The following is a 26807-nucleotide window of genomic DNA, read 5'->3' as shown; positions in this document are numbered from 1 at the left end:
ATCATCATAGATTTATTCACAAATATATAAAATTTTTTTTTAATTAATTTATATATATATGTATATGTTATTTCGACTGGAAATGAAGTGTTATCAGACTTGGATGGCATCTTTCTATATATGTATATGTATAATCCGTTTTTATTTAATATTATTGGCATTAAATTTACGTAGGATAATAATACTACAATATTTTGATAGCAAAGATCCATTTTCACAAAAAAAAAACTGCAAATTTACAAAATTGAATTCTATGCGAATTTATTATATACAAGTTTTCAAAGCTGAAATATATAACAGATAAATTAAAATTATATTTTGTCATTTTTATGTAAATTAAATATTTGCTCCCCATTAATTTTATCTGCACATATTGTGTAATTTAATTCTATCTAAATTAATTCTATCTAAATCTGAATATTTTTAATTCTATGTTTGCTAAAATTTGCAAGAGAACGTCTCTCTATTCCCATTATACGTTAACTTCAGCTCCAGCAAATTTTACAAATTGATGAATCCCATGTTAACGTTATTGCAACGGTAAATCCTCAGCGCAAGTATCTAAGGAAACCGCGAGAATAAAGAATGCGCTATGAGATTCTTTGTTTCAATGTTCCCCAGAGTAAATACTTGTCCTCGTTATTCGTGAGCATCCTCCTTGTATAGACCTACCGTGAAATCATTTGTAAATACTTGTCCTTGTTATTGCTGTACTTCTACTTTACGAAGCTATTGTGAAACCGTCCATAAAAAAAACCGACCATCTGTAATTATCTCAAAATTCAGCCGTTTTGTTTATAAAAAAAAAGTTGTAAAAAAGGTTGTAAAAAAGAATTGAAACTAGTGATATTAAAATAACAGAAAATGAAATCTTTATATAAAAATAAAAATTTCTTTTCACAGAATATCACATTAAATATTTTTGTTGATCATTATATGGAATAATTACATATATAAAAACCAGATTTATTAAAATTTTATGAATTCAATCAATTTTATTTATTTAATTAATTTTTAAAAATTATTCTTTAATTAATAATTAATAATTCCAATTTTTTATATATTTAAAAATTTATATAATGTTTGCTTTATATATAATTTTTGTTTAAAAATAAATTGTTATTTTTACAATATTATTTAGTAATGCGCAAGTATATCATAGATGAACAATAAATTAAGTTTCTTATTTTGCAAAAAATACGCCTCTTTAATTATTTAACAATTTTAAGTAAAAATGTTCCTTTTTTTATGAGATAAGATTACTAGAAACTAATTTATCAGTTTGAATTAGATGACATAATGAAAAAAAACTTATAGCTCAATATTTGCGATATTGAGCACCCTTTTCTCAACTATCACTACACAAGCTAACTTAATCTATTATCAAATGACGCAAACTACAGCAGCTACTTCCTATCATTTGCGTAAGCACCGAATATCAACATTTTAGAAAGCCTTTTTATTACAGGAGAGAAAAGAAGCAGTAAGGAAAAGGCAAAGGGCGTTATGTTGAGCGTCAAGATGAGATATATACAAGTGTATCATAAGATATACGAGGAGAAACCAGCTCTCGTCAGAAAAATATCTTTTTTGAAGCTCTACGCATAAAGTTCCGCTTTATTAATGCTAAAAAATATCTACCATATGTCAAGGAGACAATAGTATGTTCTGATATTGTCTTAAAAATTTTCTATTTATGTATAATGTATTTCCAATAAATAATCCTTAAGAAATAAACATGTAAATTTTGAAATTTATTATGGATTAAAATTTTATGAAAAAAGAAAAGATAATACAAGCAACAAATATATGGTAAAATCTGTATTGATAAAAATTTGATAGTTTTATATTAAAGGAATTAAAGAGATCTCAATATTTACAGAATGATAGAACATTTTTCATGGAATTGAATAATTTGGAAGTTCTTCCAAAATTTCAAAAATTTGAAAAAGTTTTTGGAATTTTGGCTATATACCTTTTACATACACAATTTCGGGTATGTATATTTATATATAAATACGGAATTACGAAAGATAATATATATATATATATATATATATATATATATATATATACATATACATATTTTATCTTTTGTAATTCCGTATTTATAAAAACAAAGGATTTAACTTCGCGCATGCAAACAAACATTCTAAAAAAATTATTCATATTTAAAAAGCATATAAACAGAAAGATATTTGTTTCTTTTTATTCATATAATCCATTATCCCTGCCACATATTCATTGAGCGCGACTTGTCAGCCCGTAGGCTAGCTTGCCAATATCTTGCCAGTCGAATGGACGCGGAATCGGTGTATCGAATCGTGTGGACATTCGTTAACACCATGGCGCAATAACGCTTAGTGGCAGAACGTGTTGTGTGCACGTTCCTTTTAAGGTGTGCGCGAGCACATTTCGTCAGTGTATATGTACCAGTGAGAGGGTGGCAAAAGGGGTGGAAGCTATATAAGCCCTGGTGAGCAGAGGATCATCGCCGTGGAATGGCATGATCATACGGACGGATGGAAGGGCCGCTGAAGAGAGAAAGACTGCTGAGAGGGCGGCTGAAAGAGAGGAGTGAATAAAAAGTTGGATCGCATTGTAAGCGGGGAAAAATTGCGAGAAAGAATATGGCGAAGCAGAAATATGGAATGACGGCAAAGGACGGCAACAAGTATCCGGTCGGCATCGTTCCAGCGCGTTGTAAATACCAGCGAGCAAGAAACTCGGTTTAATGAACTATGAGACTGAACTAGACTCGTTGCTCGTCAAATCGAAGTAAATATAAAAATATACAATTGATGACAAGTTCTCTGCGCTAAGCAATTTGAGATTTTAGAAAAAAAATATATATGAACGGATATAACAAATTATATATTACTCAGTTAATTTTAAATGAAACTTTATTGCAACAAAAAATATTACGCATACATACAGACAATTTATAACTTACAAAATTATTAAAAAGTAAGATAGCGATTTTAAAAAGAAAGATTTTTATTAACCTTAATTATAAGATTAATTTCAAATTAGTTAAAAGATTCCTCTGCACGATAGAAAAGTCTCATACATGTATACATATATCTTTGTATAATGCATAGAATATTATGTATGGTTTTTTGCGTGTAAGCAATAATTTTACTGAATATTATTATTTGTTTTTATTAGTTAACATTATGTTAACATTAAGATTATGTTGTGTTGCTCTTACTAACATGATTCACGATTTCTGATTGATTACTGACATTTTATTCTCAGGATCGACGAGCACCCCGATTTGTAATGTCACGCTTGTATCCTTTCTTTGCAGTACATTCGCAATTCCCTTCGGGGAGATCTTACTTTTATTTTCTAGCCCAGTTACTAGATGGAATATTTCAAAAGGCTCCCACTTTCTTTGCCAGACATGAAATATGTAACCCATAGCTGCAGGCTGATATTGGGGCAGCTAGCATCGTACCTTCTCAACATGGTGCATCTTCAAGTGACATGGTTTCCTTCAAATTTTCCTGTGTATCCTGTTCAAAGCCGAAGCAGCTCAAAATCGATTTTCGAAGAAAGCGAACACATGTTGACGTGAATCAAGAGTTATCTTACGTTTGATATAAAAAAATCATAAAATGCATCCGAGAAAGATGCCGCTTTGTTGTAACACATTTTTATCTTTTTTTCTCGAAAAAACAATGCTCTTTTTCATATTAAAAAATCTTTATAAAAAAAATTCTTCTAATAATAAATATTTTCCGAATAGCTATTTATTACTATATATTTCAGAAAATATTACAAAAGACCTAAAAATAAAAAAAAAATAGAAACTGTATATTTATGAAAATAAAAATTTGTAAAATAAATCATAAAAATCATAAAATTTGGAAAATAAATCATAAAAATCATAAAATATGTAAAATAAAACATAAAAAATTTATTCTTTTTCTTTTTTTTTTACATCTTTTATGTAAACATAATCGTAGTTTTCATTATTTTTGTTACACGATAACATCCCGTATATCTAATTTCCTAGAATAATTTAAACTTAATAAATAAAATATCAAATATTTTTAGAATAATTTTATAAAATAAAAATAATATAATTAGATATATTTATGTTATTAAATTAATTATATATTCGCACATATGTGTATATACTTTTTTTGCAATAATAATTTTTAGAAAATATTTTATATGTGATATAATTCCCCGCGAAAAAAAAAATAATATTATACTATGCTACTTTTTCTCGAATAGATAAATTTTTATCTGGTAATAAAAGACGATACAGCATGTAAGTTCGCAGATTCAAGTAAAGAAACTCGGGCACAGTTTTTCCCAAAATTACATTTTGCAGCGGTGAAGAGGAATAGATCTTTATGAGTCGCTAGATATTTTCTAACTTTGTAAAGGCAACGTCTACAAAAGTTTGCAATAACTTGATACAATACTTTATGAGATAGTAAAAAATCAAAATCTAATTATAAGCTTCTAAATCTGCTTATATCAAGATTTTATATAGAATAAACTTTTCTTCTAAATGTTTTCTTATTTAAATAAAAAATAAAATTATTCTTAGTAAAAAGCCCTTCATACATTTCATTTTTTCGTCAGAACGTTTGCTTGTAATGTGTCATGTGTGAAACAATTCTAGCATCTCAAAGCATTTAATGCAAAATGAAAAACGCTTTACATCTCGTGTTGCTACGTGATTATCGTCAAGGGCTTGTGGGAACTTAACACGGGATAATGATCAAATCGGATTTACACTTTAGGGCGGAGGGTGAACGCAACTCCATAAATATCAACGGAATATGTTACGGCGCACCGAGGGATGATAGCGTTGCTGCGATGATGTAGCAGACTGAGAAGGGGGAATCTCGATCGCCTGGGGGGAATTGAACGAACCTATTTAATAACTCTCGCTGACGTACGCGATCGCCCTCGGCGTGACACTGAAACCACCGGATAACCCGACCCAACGGTGCTTGAAAGCAAATCGCAATCTGTACGGCGGTTATATCGATGACGAAAGACATGGCAATGTCGTTATACTTATGCAACTTTATCATCATTACAAAGCTACAGAGAGATTGTGAATAAACAAAATTTTCCAACAATTGTAATACTATTTATATTGTGTATACTATTTATAATACAATATTTATTTTGATTTTTACTTGCAGGATTTCCATTTTATCATTAATAATAATTATATGAAAAGATAAAATATACTGCTGATTTTCAAACAGGCAGTTTATCTTCGAAAATGCTGGTAGTTGATAATCGGCTGCTTTCTCGATAAATATCGCCTTACACCGGCTAGATAAACAAAGGACGCCATTATCTACATAATAGGATTCTGATAAGAACTTTAATAGGCTAGTATTATGAACTACCGGAGCTTGTAAAATGTGACGGCGGTCTAAAACTGTAGAAAACGAGCGTTGGATCGGTAAAACATATCAGAAAGGCCGTAGATTTAAGCAAGCATGACCTTAGACCAGTTTTCGAAAATGGTGTATATAGATTGAAGAGGTATATCTGAACCTACATCTCATGAATCTCGATATGACCGCTGCACGGACATATTAATCGCACTTTTATACACTTTGATTGTGATATAACGACATAAGAGCTAATACATATATGCGGGAGTAGATCAAAATATGAAACCAGTCTTGTAAAGAGATATGTTGGAATATATGAAAAATATTTTCAATGTGTCACAATTATCTTCTTACACAAGAATCATAAACATGACAACGGTAAAAATATTTTTTGAATAAAAATTGACGTGTGTTGTATGTTACGCGTGCAGTAACATATAATGTAATTGTTGCATGATTTTGATTATAAACGAAATAAAATACTGCATTTTATTTACATTTAATAGAAACTTACGAGCTATCTATGTTGACTGCATAACCAGCTTTTATCGTTTGACACTTTGAGAATATTATATTCTATAGATATTTCTCTTTCTTTTTTTCTCTTTCTCTCTCTCTTATAAAAAATTACAAAACTGCTCGTTATTCATTTATATATACTCCTAATGCATCACAGATATAATTTGCAAGTAATCTTAATAAAAATTATGCATAAAATTGATATGCATGATTAATCGTTTTCTTCATATTAAGATACAATCTCTGTCCTTCAACGATTGTTTGCTCAACAGACTCGACTAAATATATTGACGAGTGTGTCCATATATCCCTATCTCTAAAAATATTATTAAAAAGGTTATTTTATATATACAAACACACATATACACAGTTTTTCACACAGGTTGGACATGCTATCGATTTTCCATTACATTCCGTGGATGTGTACCATATATTGTACATATCTAATATCGTACATGATATAGTACAGAGTGTGTTTATAAATCGCGGTGAGCTTTCGGTGTATTTGCGAAAAAAATAAACAATTTTCTCTCGAGTCTCTTGAGTGAAAAATATTTATACATCGTTTAAAAAAATTGAGAACGAGTAACGTCATTCCACAATCGGCTGGAACGTTGAGTATTATGCGCAAAAATTGCTATCTCTTGTACATTTTCAGGAGACTGACATCGCCTCCATAACCGTAAACAAGTTCATAGATAAATTAAATATATCCTATGATTTTGGATATGTTGTACATCCATTCGCTAGGAAAAACAAGAGTATGCTCGATATAAAAGTCAAATGCGCCGCTGCAGCTTGACGAGAATGCATTTTTCTCTCGATTCTCTTCAACAGAGCAATGAAAATTCGAGAATCAATATTCACCGTGTGTCATCACAATGTACCCCAGCGTCGTTCCCGTTGCTCGAACTATTTTATTTTTTCTCTACATGTACGCTGCAATCTCGTGCGTCGCTTCTGGTACACAAAACCGGAGAACGACAGAGATAATTTTGTTGCACGTTGGCGTAACTACTCGGGAAGTCGAAATATGCGAGAGAACGATCATATAAAACAATTAAAGCAATGCACGCAATTTTGCGATTTATATTGTTAAGTCAGTCAAATTAAACATTTTTATCTTATTATTATACAATTGCAGAGTTAAAATTAAACTCGTGCATCTTAATCCAGAAGTGCCAACAAGTAACAGCAAAAAGAAAACTTTTTTTTAACAAAGTTTTAATGCACCGAGAAGATTTTATATAAAAGAAAAAGGAAAAAGAGAGAGAATAAAAAAAAACAATTTTTGTAAAATAATGAGATTTGGAGAATTTCTTTTAGTGATACTGCGAATATATTTTGTTCTATAATACCGAATTTCCATAAATTTTATAGATTATACACAATTAAATATAGAATTAAAATAAGAATAGATGATAAACGACCCAACCAGAGCATAGCGAGAATTCCTTAGCAAACAGAAAATAATATGACAATTGATTGTCGCATTATAATAGCGTTGTGCTAATCGCATGCATCAGCTAGCTAGACGGTAACGCTACCATTCGTGCTTCTACAGAGTGTCATTTACGTAGTTAAACGAAACAATAGTACCGCTTCGTATTGGATGCAACAGTCGATCCATTTAATGGCTCTGCTCCCATTTTAACATGTAACGTCGTCGCGCTAAAGATGCGAATATCGAATGCAGTAACTGCATTTTATCTAATATGTTTTTCAAAAGCAACTTTTTTCTCTTTTTATTTTTGCCAAATTTTTCCCATATGGATGTTTGCAGACTTTTTGATTATTTGCTCTCAAATATTGATATTATTATTAATTCAAATATATATATTATTTAACGTATTTTTATCGTAGCATTGATCATGTCAGCAAAATATTGTATTTTAATTATATCGTTTGCCTTTAAATATGATAATATTTATGTTGAATCAAGTTATGTTTTTTTTTATTTTTTTATAAAATTTATTTATTTATTTTTTTTTTAAGTTAGTAATCTTCTATTATTTATTCAATAAACTTTCAAAAGCTATAAAACAAGAAAACAAGAAGATATTAATAAATGTACATATTAATATGAGAGAATTGTTTTTGGTTGCATTAGATTTTGTGTTATAAGAGATCCAAAATAACAATCTATGCTTCAACTGATTACGATAAAAATCAATACATCCGAGAAAAATATAACCCATCGTGTCACACAACTTCATACTATATACTCGTTATATATATATAGGTATAAACGCAACTTTAACTTTAATCCATTATTACCATCAAATGAATAATGTATAAAACTGAATAATGTATAAAAAATGAATAATGTATAAAAATATGAAAATGTATAAAAATAAGAAAAATGTATAAAAATGTAACTCATACCGATATATACTTTCTTATATATAAAGCATCATACGCATATACAAAATATAAATATATTTATTGCAAAATTATAAATATTATTTAAGGATATATTGCACATACAATCGTAGCAAAAAGTAGCTGAATATGATTCGATATTGATGAATATATCTACTTCTTATGTAGTTTCAGTATGAGAAATTGCGTGGAATATTACAATTTGATCATAGCTACAGTGTAGACATGTATTTTTGAATTTCTGTTGCCTTATTACCGAGAATTCGAATTTTGTGAATCAAAATGATTAACTTTTAGCAGACGATACCTCAAATTCAACTATTTTCACAATGAATTTTGCGTCATATCGGATGAAATGACCAATTTCATCGAGTTATATTTAATATCTTCTTAACCAGTCAGGACTTGTTAAATATCATTTAATCAAATATTTCCTTTATATATAAACTACACTTTTGTAAATTTTAAACAAATTCTGAATTTAATCTAATTCCATTTGTTTTGGCCATTTGAATCGACGTGATCACACGTTTTCCATAAGATCACGGGTTAAATCGCTGTAAATAAAAATCATCATAACTTTTGATCGCTTCAGTGAATCCACTCAGGATTTTTTTATAAGTTTCTGAATATATGTAAGAACACTCTGTACAATTTTGGTTAAATTTCTAATATTTCAAAAATAGGTACAAAACATCTTTAATCACTAAAATAAAATTTGATTAATTTTTGACAAGATCTACGCGCATTATCGTTGTGTGTTGTGCACACATTAACTTCATTTTACCCGTCACGTTTTTCTTTCTTAAGCATATAATACAGCCTTCTAACAAATGTAAAAATTTCACGTACATTGTGACATACATTGATGTGTTCCAGTGGACGACTTTCGTCGTCGCGACGTTGTTGACTCACGCAATATTCGAAATTTTCACCCCAATCGCGTGTGCTCCGACAGCTCGTTCGACGTCGCTCGCGTGATTCCGCGTCGTTGCACGACATCGGTTTTTTCTTTTGTTGTTAAATAACGACCAGTATTCCCGTTCGTATGCCTGTGCTTAACGTATTTAAAGCCGAGCTAACCCATCAATCAACTAAACCGCATGTTTCACCCCGCGTCGCATTGCCAGATTACCGTGGCCCTGCTAAGTCAAGGATGCGATTTCGCCCGGATTGATTCACATGAATTTTAATATACGTCGGCATTCATATAAATCTCCGTTATTTTATTATATATATGTGATAACTATGGATTATTTTAAAATATTGTACAAGCAATATATACTTACATAATGAAAATTCGATCATTTGATCATTCGATCATAATTCCATTTTGCGTGCGAAATATCGATGTTATATGCAAATGGCTATTATATACAATCTTGTTTGTCGTGAAATGTCATTATGCTAAACTATATTCAAAAGTACAGGAAAATCAACAGTCATGTAGACATAATATTCGAGGTTGAATAATTTCCAATCAAATATATTCAGCAACAAGTCTATTATAGTTCTTTTATAATCTTTTGTAGAAGAGACAGATTCATCGAATAGAAATATTTAATTGCAGAATTACGTGATGTTTTCTCGCGATGTAAGCGCTAAATAAATTTGAATTATCGTATAAATCATGTGAAAAAATGACTATAACAATTTCCAAAGAGAATTTGCAACAATCGTACATTTTGCCATTCGGCTGGATTAAGATGAAAAAAAGGTTGAACCAAAGTCTCGTGTTGAAAAAAAAGGAAAGAAAAAACAGTTTCCCGAGAGAATTCTTTTTACTCCAATTTTGTCCCCGATGAAAGTTCATTTCCTTTAGCCTTGATATTCCCAGCGAAGTAGGGAATACAAACGGGGAACGTTGATTGTATAAGACGCGCCGCGTGATGTCATTACCCCTCGATAATGAGCAGTCCTCAGAGATAACGATAACTTGGCGAGGTTGCTTGGAATTTAAGAGCGCCATTCCACCAAATGATGAATCGTTTATCTAAACGCGTTTCCAGCGACAAACCTTACTTCCGTATCGTACCGCAGGTTGCAAGTATATTTTCGCAGAACTAATCAGATGACCATACACGTAAACACTATCCTTATCTTGCGCGTTTTGATTAGAATAGAAGAGCTACATCCATGGTAAAATAAATGAATATAACAAGATTTATATGGTTTATAATTTAATCGTTGCAAACTGCAGCATTAATATAACAGTACAATTACATTTGTGTGTCATAAGTAAAATTCACTTGCAAAGCGTTTGCACATGCCACAAGCAAATAAAAATTAAATTTAGCACAATGCAAGAATTAATTTTTATAAATCTTTTTAAATGTAATTTACACACGCGAAACAAAAACGTAGTTTAATAAACAATGCATTTGATAAAAAAAATATATGTATAAAATTTTGATTAAGAAATTAATTGTGTGTAACTAATCAATTGCGTGAAGAGAATAAAACTTTACTTTTGTAAATTATAGTATACGACATATTCAGAATAAGTTAATTAATAATATCAATTACTGTCATTCTATTAGCATAACTTTACGCCATCGATGTCTGTTCCAAATTTCCCACAGCGCATAAATCTTTCAAGGATGTTGGGAATTGATGGAACGAATAGCGTTATATAGTGCAAGTATATGTCAGCAAAGGGGATTTAAAAGCAAAACGTTGTAACTATGAAAAAGTAAGATGCGATAAAATATAAAAAATCGGTACCCTTAAGAAACTAATTTAAATATAACATTTTTTAATAAAAAATATAGATAAAATTGATTTTAAATCATTATCTTTTTCTTTTCTTAGATACGTTTTGTGATGCGTGGAAATTCTACAACGCAACTTTTATTTGCAATTTACAAATCTCCCGAGAGATTAACAAATATGATTGCCTAAAAATTAGTTTTCATAAAAACTTTTAATTCAAAAGCAATTCAAAGTTGTAATAATATATCAAAAGCATAATAAACTATGTCAGAGTTATAATAACATACGCAATACGCACAACGCAAAATAATCGATGCAAGTATATTGTATTCACACCAATTGCAGTGACAGTTTTACATGCGTAGAAACGGTAACAAAAATTATATGATACAACCGCAGTCTACATATATGCTAAAATTTGCAAAAATCCAAGAGACTACTAATGCAGCGTTGCAAAAAGTTACAACTCACATTCATTCGCACTCTCGTGTTCCATTCTATCCGAATGCTAATCTCTATCCATTTTGAATAAAAGATACCTGCGCTTACCATTGTGTGATAAAATCCGTGCCAATAGTGAAGATTGGCGCAGAAGTACGATTGACCTCAGTGCCGTTCAGGCTGCTTTCCGTGCCGTTCATCTCCATTCCATCCAACCGAGGTGGCAGCAACCTTCAAAGTCACTGCGCCCTCTCCTCCTCAATACCCAGTCATCTCTCGAACATCCTAGAAAAACGAGCTACGATAGAAACATATTTAAATGCCGATACAGACTAGGAAAAATATTGCACTTTTTTTTGGATATACTCATGTAATGAATTTCTATATGAAACGTTTGAAAAGAATGTTTCTTATGACAAAAATTTGATTTAAAGATTATAATTTTTTTCTTCTAATTCTTTAGACATTAAAATTTATATTTTAATAAAAAAATGTAAATATTTGTAATTTTATAAATTTCCTTATTAATTTATAGAATTAAACTCAAAATTACAAATGGAAAAAATGGAACTTTCCATCATAGTATATAAAATGATTGAAATCGTTATCATTATATCGCAAGCTTAAGGCTTATTGGTATTAAACATAACTTAAGATTACTCAACGTTTTACTGTCGATAATAAATATCTACAAATGACTGCGATAGAATTGTCAAGGTCGAGCAAATGAAACGCAAAAATCTCCCCTCGCGTGTTGGCAGGACGGACCGGGTTTTTATATTTATGATTATGTCCTAGAAAATATATGGTAATTACAGAAACATTAATATGTATATGTATATATATATATATATATACTATTATAGTTATGTAAATACTATTAGAATAGAAAGTATTATCTATCGTTTAATTCTTGCATTTAATTTGAAAGAGAACTTTATATCTGTAATTTATAATCGTATTATATATATATACAAGTTTTTGTTATGTATGTAAATTTGAAATGAAATATATATATATATATATATATATATAATATATTTCATTTCAAATTTACATACATAACAAAAACTTGTTTTATAAATTTAATTGTGAGTTTCGTACAGTAAATTACAATACGAAATATATTGTTTTTTTCAATTGTGAATATGAATATTAAATTTCTGAAGATGTAATTAAAATTGCGGTACATACAGATATTGTTATACAGATATGATCAGATAACTGCTGCTAAGATTTCATTCTAAAATATACCGTACTTTCTGATATATATTAAGATTTCACAAAAGAAATTTAATTCTCACCAGTCATGCTTCGTGCTCGGTTAATACTCTCCAACATCAATAATACTGCAATATTATCATGTGTCGCATCGGACCTAATAACGTTAACGCTACGAAAACGCTTCTTAAATTGCAAACATTAATGTAGCTATATTTATTATTTTTTTCACAAATTTGTGAATCTTTTTTTATATAGAAATCTACGAGATGAAAACTTTTGATACCAATGAACAAAACCCGCCGAACCTCGCCAAACAATTTGCTTGTTTTATTTTAAATCCCGTCCCGACAGAAAGAATCATTTTTAAGCAAACAAGTTCTCTTGAGAAAAATTTATATAAAATAATATTTGAGATAAAAAAAAGAATGAAGATATAACGATTTCTATAGCATAATTATAGCATAATTTTGTACTCAATTGAAAATATATTTAGCTTTGCTAATTAATTACGCAATAATTAATTATAAGTAGATTATTAGTAGCAATAATAATAAAAAATGTTTTGCAATTTTATTTATATTTTATTTTTTATATTTATATTTATATAAAGATTATATCTATGCACGTTATGAAATTATATATACCTTAATACACACATATATTAAAACGCGATGTATGTAAGGAAGCGTATAATTTATTTTACTGAATCGAATTATTACACTGAATCAAAAGCTGCATTTAAGATATAGTATAAGATTAGTTCATAATGTTCAATTACCTAATGCAAACACAAACTTATATAGTAATAATAATATATATATGTATATGTGTGCGTGCGTGCGTGCGTGTGTGTGTGCGTGCGTGCGTGCGTGCGTGCGTGTGTGCGTGTGTGTGTGTGTGTGTGTGTGTGTGTGTGTAATATATGTTCTCTATATGTTTTTCAAATATCTATTATTTATGAGAGAAACTGTTGCGCATGATTATCAGGTTAATTTTAATCCGGAGATCAAACGCTTGGAATGGATGTATAATATTCAATATACTTGCGCCGTAATACGTCGGTGAAATTAACCGTATGTGATTTTCATCAAAGAGCTCTAACGTTACAATTACATTTCATACGTGGTAATTTTCTTCTTTGCTAGTCTGTTATCTAATTAAGGGCGAATAATAAACCACATTGCTGCTACGAGTTCATTATATAATTATCTCTCTTAATTTTTCAACAAAATATAGCATTTTTTGTAATGCAATCGATAACATATTTTCCGCATACTAACGCAATTTAGAGAAGTATACATTATAGCGCAACGTAATGCATATTTATGAGTTCAGTAGAGTGACACGCAATATTTATCAGATTGACAACGCTTCTTTCAACACATTATTTTCCTTATTCTTGATTTACGATAACACAACTACATGATGATATTGTTATCTGTCACCGATTCAATGACGATAAATTAGAACATTCTAGAAATATCTTTCAATAAAAAGTGTTAAGGTCTTTGTGTAATTTTGAAAAAAGATATCATAGAAAGAGTCAGATAGATAGATAGAAGATACGAAGTCCGTAAATAATAAAAATTGTGTTATATATAATTTATATTTTATCATATATATTACAAATTATATCTACCACACACACACTAGCAATTTACAATGTATTGTTGATAATGTTACAAATAAAAATAACATAATTCATAAACAAAATTGATTAGCGATCTGAATGCAACTGCACAAAAAGAAAGGATTCATCTCACTCAGCCTCTTAACAAGACCCCGATTAGCATCAGCTATTATTATCCAAGAATATCAGATTTCTTTTATGCTTTTGAAATAAATGCTCCGTAACTTTTCAATTAACACTGCAGCCATAATTGTAACATACATAAATACATGTTTCATTACTTAAATCTAAATTATAAAGTATAAGTGTGTTATATTACACACAAAGTAACGAAAAGATAAGATATCGTATTGAAATTATATATCAATCTGTCAAAAAACCTATTTACAAATGAAATATATCCCAAATTTAGATGTAACCTTAATATAATCTGTATCTTTAGATTTTAGATAGTTAAAATAATTAAAGGATTGCGTGCGCGGAGCATATTTTTTAGAGGACGACACTGTCAGCCATTTGTAGCTAACATGGAAATCGCACAGATCATACTTCCTCGGTCACTAATTCTAGATCAAGATGTAGAAAATGTGCTTTATCTCGCCCTTAACGAAATTAACTAGTTTAGTGATTGTATATAGATATATGTAACTTTTGCTACTTATATCTAAATAACTGTCTCTAATATCGTATTAGAGTATGCATTAATATTATTAATTTATAAATTGACATATTTATTGACAATTGTTATTTTTATTAAACATTGATAACTTGCCGTATTAAATAAAAACCTTTTATTTTTGTTAAACGAATTGCAATATATTATATAATATTATATATAAAATATATGGAAAGAGAGAGTAAGTAAAGCATGTGCAACAAATAGATTCTGATAAATTTGATTTAGTGTTAATGTTTACGTATGCTTATCTAACAGTAAATTTAGATTTTAAATGCATTATTCCGCGCATACAAAAATATTTTTTCAATAAATACTTATTAGCATGATTAAGGCCCTGCTTGAAAACCGTCTGTAACATATTTTATCATTCTCATCTCCGGATTTTTGTCTTGCTTGACGCTCGTTCTCTTCGGAATGGGGATAAATTTGGACGAGGACGAGTATAACGCGGTACTTTAAGCTTTATCAGCCTGCAAATTTATGCAATCCCCGGCAGCTTCCCCTTTTTTCATCTTACAACGCAAGCGCTTTATTTCCGACTACTCCATACTTTCTGCGATTTACGCGGGGAGAAATATCGCGAAACTTTTACGTCAATCCTGTTCTCCCGCTTATCGCCTTCGAGCCGTGCATTTATTTTCGCTCGAATGAGAATCAGAGATACCTATATTTTTTCCAACCACATAGATTTCGCCGGTGGTTCCTCTTCGCCGGATTCGCAGCACCGGGCAATATGACTTGCGCACGCAACAGGAAGCGTAGGAAAAGTGTGGCGCACGAAACAGAAAATTATGAAAACGAGACGAGTGGATTGTGACGTATATTTTGCCGTCGAATATTTCGTAACGCGAAATCTGAGGGAAAATTATCAGGCATCTCAATTGAGATGGAAGAAGCGCGCGTGACGGGACATCGCGTAACTGACATTTGCGCAAATAATCTCTTCTTCAATATCGTTCAAAAAACTGCAATCTTTTATAAACACGTTGAATATTAAAGAGGACAATTTTTGAATGTAAACAACTTTCATAGTATTTCCATTGTATTTATCTCTAAGAAAGCAATAAATAACGTAAGAATTCGTAATTCACTTTCACAACGAAAAGATGCTGCGCACATACATTCTAAATCTTTTTATGCAATATATTCATATTATAAAATACCATGAAATGTACGATCTTTCTTATACTTCAACATATTTGAAATTATTCTTTCTCTTCCTTTAATTTTAGAATTATGATTTTTAAATACACATTTTTATCTCCGGATATCTTCGTATAGAAGATTTCCGCAGATTACTATATCTTAGAATAATTTAAGACATTAATGACTTTGGTTCTAAGCCATTTAAACTAAAGCCTTTTATTCTCATTAAAGAATTGTGTGATTATTACATCTCTCTAAAGTACAAATTATTAATTTCTCAATACAAAATACTAAATAGAATATTGATTATTCGAATATTTTGTGCTAGAAGCATATCTATATTTTATATGCACGTGATCCAGAAATAGGTAAAATTTTCTGATCAAATATTAACTGTAGAATATATATTTAAAAATGTACATATTTAACTTTCTTTTTTTCCTTCTTCTTGTTTTTTTGTGGAGAATTGATTCGAGCTATCGATTTGCACACACTTGGTCTGAGAATTTACGCAGAAACTTAGTGCTATCAATCACTTTTATTGATACGGTGCAATTAATACTTATTTATTTATTTCATGTATCCGAGTATACAAGCTGCAGAAATAAAAAATGTAACGTGATTCATCATCCGATGTATCTCCGCGAATAATTCATCAGGCGTCGAAAAATATAAAGTTACCGTTCACGTGAAATAGCTTAATCAATTTTAGTCTGCGAGACCCAGTTGCGCATGATTGATTAATGATTTATACCAGAAATACAGGCTAAAATATAATCTTGTAATATATACAATAATTATTAAAAATTATTTTCCATAAATTTCTAAAATACTATAATATTAATTTGATGTCGATCTTTTCATATCAAAGATTTGTACGTATATACATATGTGTATATGATAGTGTATGTACATCTAGATTCTTTCTTAAATTTCTTAACGCGGCTATTTTGTCACGTTAACAAGCGATAACTTATATTACGGTAAAAGTTTGCGACAATAACATGTAATGCTAATATCACTTTATTACAACAATATTGACAATTATTTTATGACATCGTCAAAAATAAGTTTAGCAAAATTGTAATATATCATAGCGATATACATAGAGTTACAAAAGATTCTTTAGTACAACAAAACACTTATCTGAAACAAGATTTTTAGAGAGAGAGAGAGAGAGAGAGAGAGAGAGAGAGAGAGAGAGAGAGAAGCAATTTAATAGATAGAAGCAATAAAAATCATAATTTGATAAATACTAATAATTTATTTTGCGATTTTGATACAAGGATAATATTTCAAAGATTTGTGCTATAAAAATGTACATATACGTAAGTTAACTTGTTTATTATGGTTGCACAATTAGCTCATAAAGCTTCTTGGAAAATCATGCGCGAAATTGTATTTCCCCGACATAGAAGCAATCAAATCTTAAAATGCAATTTACCATACAAAACAATTATATCTTTCGGCACACATTTTTATCGTTAATACTTACAGATAACAAAAATATAGAGAAACAATGAATACTTCTTAAATTATAATGATCACTGATTGAATCAATTGATTAAATTAAATTAAATTATGCAATAATACAATTATACAAAATTGAACATTGAAAAATTTTAAAAGAATTGATCTCTAAGCAATTAAAATTTTGCGAAAATTTCTAAATAATTAAATTAAGTAGAAATTATTCAAAAGTGTTATATATAAGAGAAACGGCATTACTAATAAATATAAAAATATGTAAAAAAGTTTTTTAATTTGTAGATATGAATATGTACAAATAAATGAGCTAAATATATTATATGAATTTGTAGAATTCAATATCCGAATGGATTAACAATGTAGAGAGAGAAAATTATTTTCTCTATAGGAGCTATTTCTCTGAGAGAAACTCGTGAAATGATATCAACGAACGAGGAAATGGTTTCAACTCACTTGAACTCGATAGAATTCGCAGTCCAAACACCTTTCGAGCGGCTCATATAGATTGCCGAGCTGGGCGTTGGAGAACAATGTCGACACATATATTCTCATATTTCGATCAATCAATCGAGTGTCCATTTCAGTAATTAGCGTGTTGGACCGTATGCCAAACTTCGTCTCGTTTATACATAAAACTTTATTATTGGAGATTACAGGCGTTTCGCGCATTCTCCGAAGTAGTGCAAATGACAGATTCCGGAGAGGCATTCTCAAACGTCTAGGTGTAGCCCACCCGAATGGGTTTTAGTGGGTAGTCCCCTGGTTTTCCGTTTAAGCCAGGGGTGAGTCCCACATAACCCCGTCTCGAAGCCCATTGAGGCGGGGTATGTGTAAGGGCATTTCTCCTCCGTTACAAAAAAGGCGTTTTGCGCAATATCATGAGGAAACCTCAGATTTTGCTACGCAATACTGGAAATATTCTCAAAGCTATTTTTCCCTTGCGAACCAATTGACTTCTCTTTGGGAAAACTCTTGAATTTTTATAAAAGCTTGTATTATTTTCTTCAATCCTTTCACATTTATCGAGTCAAATGAATAAATACATAATAAGATCTGTTCCTTTTGACATTTACTATATTTGCGGACATATCTAAAATTTATTTTTATAAATCATTGTGTACTATTAATTTCAATATTTATACAGAAAAACTGTTTTTAAAACATTTATTCTTGTTTTCCTACTTTTATTTGCTTCAAAATTTTGTAATAATGATAATTTAAATCTTGATTGTTTTGATTATCTTGAATATTTGATTATCGAGGAAATCATCTTCTCTTGCACTTGTATTAATACACGCCGCATAAATAATAAAATGATAAATTAAATATTTAATTTATATTATAAAAGCATATTTTATATATAAAAATTACGAAAAAATAATTTTTTTACTTTCAAACGTGATTTTTTTTTATACAAGAACGAAGAAATGTACTTGCAATATTCGTCACTGTTACATGACGTGATGATGATGGTTGATTCAGATGAATCATGTTTCGATTACGCAAAGCGTTAGTCAAATAAACAAACAATGTAATGACATTTACTTTACAATAAAAGCATTGTATTAATCCACAGTTGTACTTGCAAATCAGTTTTACTGCCACTCGCAGATTCGCATTACATGTGTTTACGCGTTTTCGCTTTACGACCGGTATTGAATTTCTATGGATGTTACATGGACCAATAGAAATCAAGTAAACACGATAGTATAGCAAAACTAACACTGAGCCGACCGCGTGTACCGTTAATTTAACGTTTCTAGCACTCGCTCATCGTAGACAATACGAAGCGAACGCGAATCCGTCAGCTAACCGGCCCAGAATCGTTTTGCGGATCTGCGTGCGTTTGAATTGGCCAGCCGCACGATATTTCTACCATTCCAAATGTCCTACTCATATATATGAGTCACAACAAAATTAATTATATAAACGATTTCCGCGTGTCTTGGACATCTACGCAAATTACTAGTTTACCAATGTTTTATAATTAGCGAGCGTTTGCAAGGTAACCGCGTTTACGCGTGGTCGCTGAAATAATTTCCCTAATTGACCAGCTTCTCATTTTCGCTGCTAAAAAAAAATATTTGCACGTTTGGCTATAACAATATACAACGCGAAACGTTTATTATTTTATATAATGTCATATAAATATAATTAGATTAATTATCATATGCCACATAAAATTCATGCCGAGCATTTTATTGATACGCATGAAATGCAGTGCTCTTCTATCTCTCTCTTAATTCTGATTGTTAAATTTATTTGAAATTTAATTTAATTTAATTTAAAATCAAAGAAAAATATTAAATCTGCTTTTAAATAAAAAGATTTTACAATGGAAAAACGCGGTAAAAATTCGATATTTATAGTTCTGGAAACTCGATCAATCGACACGGTATATCAGAAATATCGTAATACGCTGTGATACAACGTTGCTTTGAAATCAAAGGAGATGCGCTAGCGATACTGATTACGTGAATTCTCTTCTCCCGAAGTAGCCATAAATCAGTATTGACGTGTTTCTAAGAAAAACATGTAGGCGCATATATAGTAGAGTGTATGATATAATAGATAGCTTACGGTATACACATCTGTAAACTATTATTAACCATACTGATCAGAACTACAAAGTTCAAAGCCAAGATTGTTGATTTACAATTTGCGAACGGGAAGTTTCGTATCCCACTGAATCCAAGTCACATAGACATGGATTCTCCAGATCGTTTAAGTCGGAGAATCGAGTGTACGATCGCGTGAAATAATACTTAACGTAATTTCTGTGCTGATTTACGTATTCAAAATGCCGATTGTTCACCGGCGATAAAATATTTTATATGCTAAGATATCTTAATATTATTAAGAATTAAAGTTTTTCAACTTAACATATATTTTTATTTTTTATCGCGCGCGCGTGTGTTTGTGTGTGTGTGTGTGTGTGTGTATTATACATTTCTTTAAAATATCAGAATCACAAGAATTTCGTTTTCACTACAGATATGCGAAATACGGCAATACTAGAACGTGTACAGAATATTTTCTACGGACATTACAGACATTTTTACAGGACATTTTTTGCGAAACTTAGAGAGAGAGAGAGAGAGAGAGAGAGAGAGAGAGAGAGAGAGAGAGAGAGAGAAGAAAAGACAGAAACGGTCGCAACGTTCTTTCTTTCCAAGACACGTTCTCTGCGCTTGATATACCCGAGACCATTCGTGACGCGCTTTTCCCGTATTGGGTTAAACGCGATTCACGAAGGGTGGCGTGTATGCCGGCGCCTCTCGTGCTCGTTATCGTCCAGTTCGCGAAATGTGCCCCGCCGCGTGTCCTCGCATATCGAGATAATCGTAATTATTTCTTTCGATTTTTTTCACGGCATATGTACCCACGCGAAACAAATTTGGGCGATGCGCTCGATAAAGCCGCTCGTAATTACATTTTGGGATTCGTCAATTTTACTCAGCTTCTCGTCGATGTTTTTGCTCGTTGGAATAATCGCAGGGACGCTACGGCCAAGACACGAAAATTTTTATTTGTGTATATATCGATTTTCATGTCCCTTACGTTTCTCAGCCGCTACTTTCTCGCCAATTGTTAATTCTAGCGAGAAAAACTTTGATTCAATTGAGACGAGCAATGAATACTCGCGAAAATATAAGTAAATACAGAAGAGTATATTCAGAGTCTCGCTTTAATATTTAGAGTTAGATTTGAAACATTTTTAATTTTCTCTTATTCCGTCTCTTCCTCTTTTTGCCTCACTTATATTGATAAAAAATCAAACATTAAAAAAATAACTTATATCATAATAGAAAAAATCAAAAGGATTTATTTAAACGTTTGTAAGAAAAAATAAAAAATAATTTTATAATGATATATAAAAATCAAAAATTTAGCTTTATATTTATATACTAAAAAAAACCCAATTAATTCTTTTCAACGCATCCATTTTTGCAGACTAAATAACTAAGATTTTGCAATAAAAATTATGTGCTTTGTAAAGTCTTAAGTAGTATCATCATCTTCAATAAAAATGCAAAATTATGTCGTTTATAGAAAAATTTTCAGATCTTTAGGATCCTCAGATCTTTCAGATCTTAAAAAAAATTTAATTTTGTATATAATATCTTATATAATATATTTTACATGCAAAACGTATTTATGATATTTACATATTTGTTTTATGAGATACAAAATGTCTTTAAATGTATAATTAATTTGCACATCAACAAGTAAAACATTAAACATACAGAGAATAGAAGAATATGTACTACTACTGACTTTATTACTATTTAATTTGAATCCTTAGCCCGAAGATGCTACAGCATATTTATTCATCATTTTCATCTCATGCGGGAAATGCGTCACGTTAGACACGAAATTTACGAAATTAGCAGCTTCCGGTTGTTTGTTCTGTATTCACATATTTCCGTGCAAAGATACTCGCCCTTGTATTTCTCATGGCACTGCGAGCACTTTGTACTGCGCGACGCGATATATCGATGAATATTTAAGCTAACAACTCTGTCAGTGCGCGGTCCGATTAAGTTAAAGCGCAAATAACATTTTAATATTTCACACATATAGCGCGTTAAAAACAATGGCAACCATTCTACGAACATATCATCCGTAAGAAATATTTGTTTAAAATCAGACCGCTCTTTGAGTATCTGCGATATGACATTTATTGCCAAGGATAGCGCAATAACAGCATGCGGAATGTTTCAAATAAATTCGAACCACGTACGATGCTTCTCATATTTTGATGACGCGATGCTCGAGGATAAAAATGAGAATATACAATAGTATGTGTAATTCGCACGATAAATGCACTGGCATTTAATAATGAACATATAAAATATTCGAAAACTGCTCTACCCATTGTTGATTTTGCAATAAATTTCAATTAATGAAAACTTGATGAGATAACCATCGTTTTTGAGAGATTTTTAATATTAGATATCCTGATAGTTTTATGTGTAAAATTAAAGTTTTTTATTAAGGCAAAGCTTAATTACAATTAACTTGCAAGCTTGTAAGTACTTTTATTCATATGAATCTATTATTACAAGAACTCTTAAAACTCGTTTAATAAACATTGTAAAGTTATTTTTTTGTATATAAAATACAATCTAATTTGCATGTATGTATGTGTGACTGTAATATATATCTAAATATTGATGCCTCTCTTATATAAATGTTTAGGCGTTTTAATATTTTGCTGGCTACATATTGTACATGAAAAGTCATATTATTATCGAAGATTATATACTGCTACCGGATACAGATAAAAACTTTTAACATTATAAATGTTCAAATATTCACGTTCGAATATTTGAAATACAGAATGGTCAATAAAGTAGTTTGGAATCGGATTTTATTGAATTACCTTTATGCGAACGTATGCGAATGTTTCTAGAGATATAAATTTTTCTTCTTAATATATTTCACGACACGTACGCATCATGAATAAAAGATTAAACATATTCTGATTCTTGCAGCTGTATATCATCAAATACAGTTTATCATCAAATGCAGTTAAATAATTAGGTACAACATGAAATTTTTATCAAAAAAATTAAGATAGATTTAAGATAATTACAACATATTAGATTATTATCTAATTTAAAAAAACTGAAAATTTTTCATAACTTTGTTAAGAGTTATATTAACATTATTTTAATCATATATTTTTTATAATATAGCTAAAAAAGAAATAGACAGTTTAAAATAAAATAGGATATAAAATAATATTCTAATACAATAATTTTTTTTTCATTTTTAAAATGTCTCTGTTTTTTTATAGATGCTGCCAAATATAATGTTATTGATTTTATTCATAATTCTATTATATTATCAGGAAAGTAGCTTCCCTCGAACCATGAGCACTCGTCGTGTGAAATGGCCGTGACAAGAAAATATAGGTGTAGGTTTATGTATCCACAAAGTATAAGCTAATCGATATTTATCGATCGCCTTACCAAAGGCGTGCAAAGGACACGCTAACAAGAATCCTTCGACACACGCAATCACTCTTCGATAAACCCTCATACATGTACCTTTCGTTTATTGACAGTTGCTGATTAAATAAAGCAAAGAATATAATATTGTACTTGAGAGAGAGATGAAAAAAAATATCGTCTAATGCAATACATATGTATACGTTTATTATTTGCAAATATAATATCATAACATTATATCATTAAACATTATATCTATTACATGTATATATATATATTGCAAAAATGGGAATATCATATTTAATGTCTTGATAACTGCTATTATATATCATTTTTAATTTGCACAATAAATTTGTGAAGTTACGAGAAACAAATTAATCTGATGCCGATTATAAACTGTTAATGAAATGTTAATAAAATTAAGCTACAACCAAACATACGAATTAGACTTCGTCGTTCTTGAAATAATTTCGCGTAAATGATAATGGGCGATACGCGATAATCGAACGACACATCAATTATCATCGCATTTTGCCGTTCTGTCGATCAGTCGATCGTAGGTCATGGCCATCCGCATTGCATGGAACGAAATAAAAAAGAAAGAAGAGAAAAAAAGATCCGATAATGTCTCTTCATAGGACACAATCGCGACAATCATATTTTGCCAGAGATTCTCTTTTTTCCGTGCGAAACTTGCTCGGCCTATCACTCACGACCTCGATGCCGCCTGGTCGAGCAGAATAAAACGATCTAGAGTTCGTTTACATCGAGGGCTGCTGTAAAATCGTGATGTGAGACTGCAACTCTTGCAGATGGTTAAAAACCTACGATCCAGTCATTCATCAGGTATTTAGCCTTAGACTATATGATTATCATCTCCCGTTGACATTGAAACATCGCAACGTGCACAGATTGAACAAATAAATGAACATTTAGTAGTAAGAGGTAATAGATGACGCAACAAATTTAAATTAAAATAGAAAATTGAAACATATAAGAAATGCACACAATAAGCCAAACGCAATTTTAGCGATATTGATTATTTTCATTGTTAATGGAATAATCTAAATTTTATTTTGATAATTTGATTTAAAAGTATTCAAATAATTATATCTCTCTTTTATCTCTTTTTTAAATTTTATTATATATATATATATATATATATATATATATATATATATATATATATTACTCAAATATTTTAATAGAAATAATAACCAATGAAACGTTTGGAATACATATTGAGAATGCATATGTATTTATTTGTTGCAGTGCATATTTTTAAGATGAACTCGATTAAAATATGACTATCATACTGATAGCTAATTTTCATTTTTTTTATGACGTGACAGGCAGTACGAACAAAATATAAAGCAGAATAACATGGTGATTTGTAAAATGTGGCAATGAATAATATCAGTTGGACATGGGCACTTATTAAACTCTGAATTAAATATTACATACATTTCTAATTCGTATTGTAAGCATTTTAAATAATTGTTGGAAATGTAATTTACAACTTCTACTTTTCCTTTACTATTGCATGACATATAATTACGTACCCAACCACAAAATACAGTAAAATTTTTCTGGTTTTATTTATTAATTTTGCCCAGCTAACATGAGCGATAATTTTACATTTATAAAGCAATGCACGATTAAATAGACACTTTCTAAAAAAAATGCTTGTAACAAGATAATATTTTCAACATCTTACCATCCTCGAAGGAAAAATATAAAATTAAAATATTTATTTTTATTCTTCAAGATTTGCAATAAAGTTAAAAAAGGAATTTTAAATGTACCGATTGGTTGAACTGCTCGTATTTCTTTCATTTTAAATTTTGATTAAAAGTATTTTATGTTAATTTTTAAGTTTGATAATAAAGTTTCAGAATAATATAATTTCAATATGAAAAGAGAAAGAGAGGGAGAAAAAAAAAGATCAAAGAGGATATAATAAGCTATAATGCTCTCGTTCTCTCTTTGACGATAAGACATCGATGTGCAGACGAAATTTGCCTCTTCGTGTGATCAACCAATCAAATATCCCCCCAAAATGCACGGCAACAAGTAACCAAGTAATAGCCTCACCTCGCGCGCACTCCGTCTGGAGGACAGAGCCGAAGTAGGCCACCGGAACTTTGAAACTTTAGCCCTTAGTACTTCACGCGGACGCACGAACGCGAGTTCTTAGTTCCATCTTCCGTGCACGAGTCGGTGCCAATTTCTCCGATCGGCACGCGACTACTGTCACCTGACAGCACGACGACCGACGGCCATCGTGGATCGTTTCGCGGCATTGGTATGTACATCGGTTATTCGACGGTATCAATCAACACTTGACGTCCACTTGAGGAGTTTAGGAGGGATCCTGCAAACCTTGGTATTACCTTGAAGCGTCCTCAAGCGACTCCACATCTATACTCGTTGAATATCATCTCAATCGCTAGTCGCAGAATCGCCGCGAACATTTCAATCGATTCGATCGTCCTAGACCCGTTAATCAGCGTTTAACAATCTTTCACGCGATTATCCTTGACGATAAGTCGCGGTCGGCTCGATGTTGTCCGACGGAAATGTTAGATTCTGAGAGGTTGACTTTGTCGAATTAAATCACCGAACACTCGACGAGCACTATCTATAGAAACATTTTCGCGCACGATACCCCTACCGGGCTGATCCCAGTCGGTTCGTTTTCACTCGCTGTTCCTCTTTGCACTCGCGTATCGCATTATGTATTCGCGCGTGGCATGTCCGGACGAGCGCGATTTAATAAAAATTTGTATTGACAAATCACGTGTGTCTCGAGTGATCGTTGCGGCAACATGTATTTTTACAAAGCATCGATTCACGATCGATGGTATCCGAGCCGCGAGCTTCTGTTGACTACTTCCAATCCAAATGTAGGCTTTCTTTTTGCCGTCCGTCGTTCTCGGACACAATCTTTCAAGGTGAATCGCTCGACGAACATGCGGCGAGGATTCAAGTGAGCGCCGGTGAGCGTCGCGACGCCGTGCACCGTCGTCAACCCCGTTCCGGCACACGCGTGCGCAGGAGCTCTCCGCGTTCTTCGTGCAGGGGGATGAATCGTTTCTCATGGAATCATTATCAATTCACCTACTTTCCTATCATCATAATCATCGGCGATTCGCGGCGCCGTTAAAATACCCCGATTAACGGAGACCTGCTCGATTGCGATTGATTTGCGCAAGTCGCGAACAAAAAATTCGAAATCCGTTATAATTTTG

The 26807-nt window shown here is 31.0% G+C and overlaps 1 protein-coding gene across 2 annotated transcripts in view; it reads right to left on the bottom strand.

Moving 5' to 3' along the window:
• The window catches only part of Machr-b (muscarinic acetylcholine receptor), a 33292-nt gene extending 6766 nt beyond the window's left edge, over positions 1 to 26526 (bottom strand). The window contains exons 1-2 of one of the 2 annotated variants that reach the window (XM_070305105.1): positions 25651 to 26526; positions 11541 to 11717 (exon numbers count right to left, since the gene is read on the bottom strand). In XM_070305105.1, coding sequence (XP_070161206.1) covers positions 11541 to 11638 — 98 coding nt within the window. In that variant the 5' untranslated portion in view covers positions 11639 to 11717; positions 25651 to 26526. Of the gene's footprint in view, positions 1 to 11540; positions 11718 to 18052; positions 18073 to 25650 lie in introns of those variants that run through there. The other variant, XM_070305106.1, reaches the window with a different exon arrangement.
• Positions 26527 to 26807: the final 281 nt, after the last annotated feature.

This window comes from Polyergus mexicanus, unplaced genomic scaffold, assembly GCF_030449975.1.
Source record: "Polyergus mexicanus isolate NDT 795.1 unplaced genomic scaffold, iyPolMexi1.0 SCAF_12, whole genome shotgun sequence".
Classification (NCBI taxonomy): domain Eukaryota; kingdom Metazoa; phylum Arthropoda; class Insecta; order Hymenoptera; family Formicidae; genus Polyergus; species Polyergus mexicanus.
This window is presented reverse-complemented; position numbering and strand designations above follow the sequence as displayed.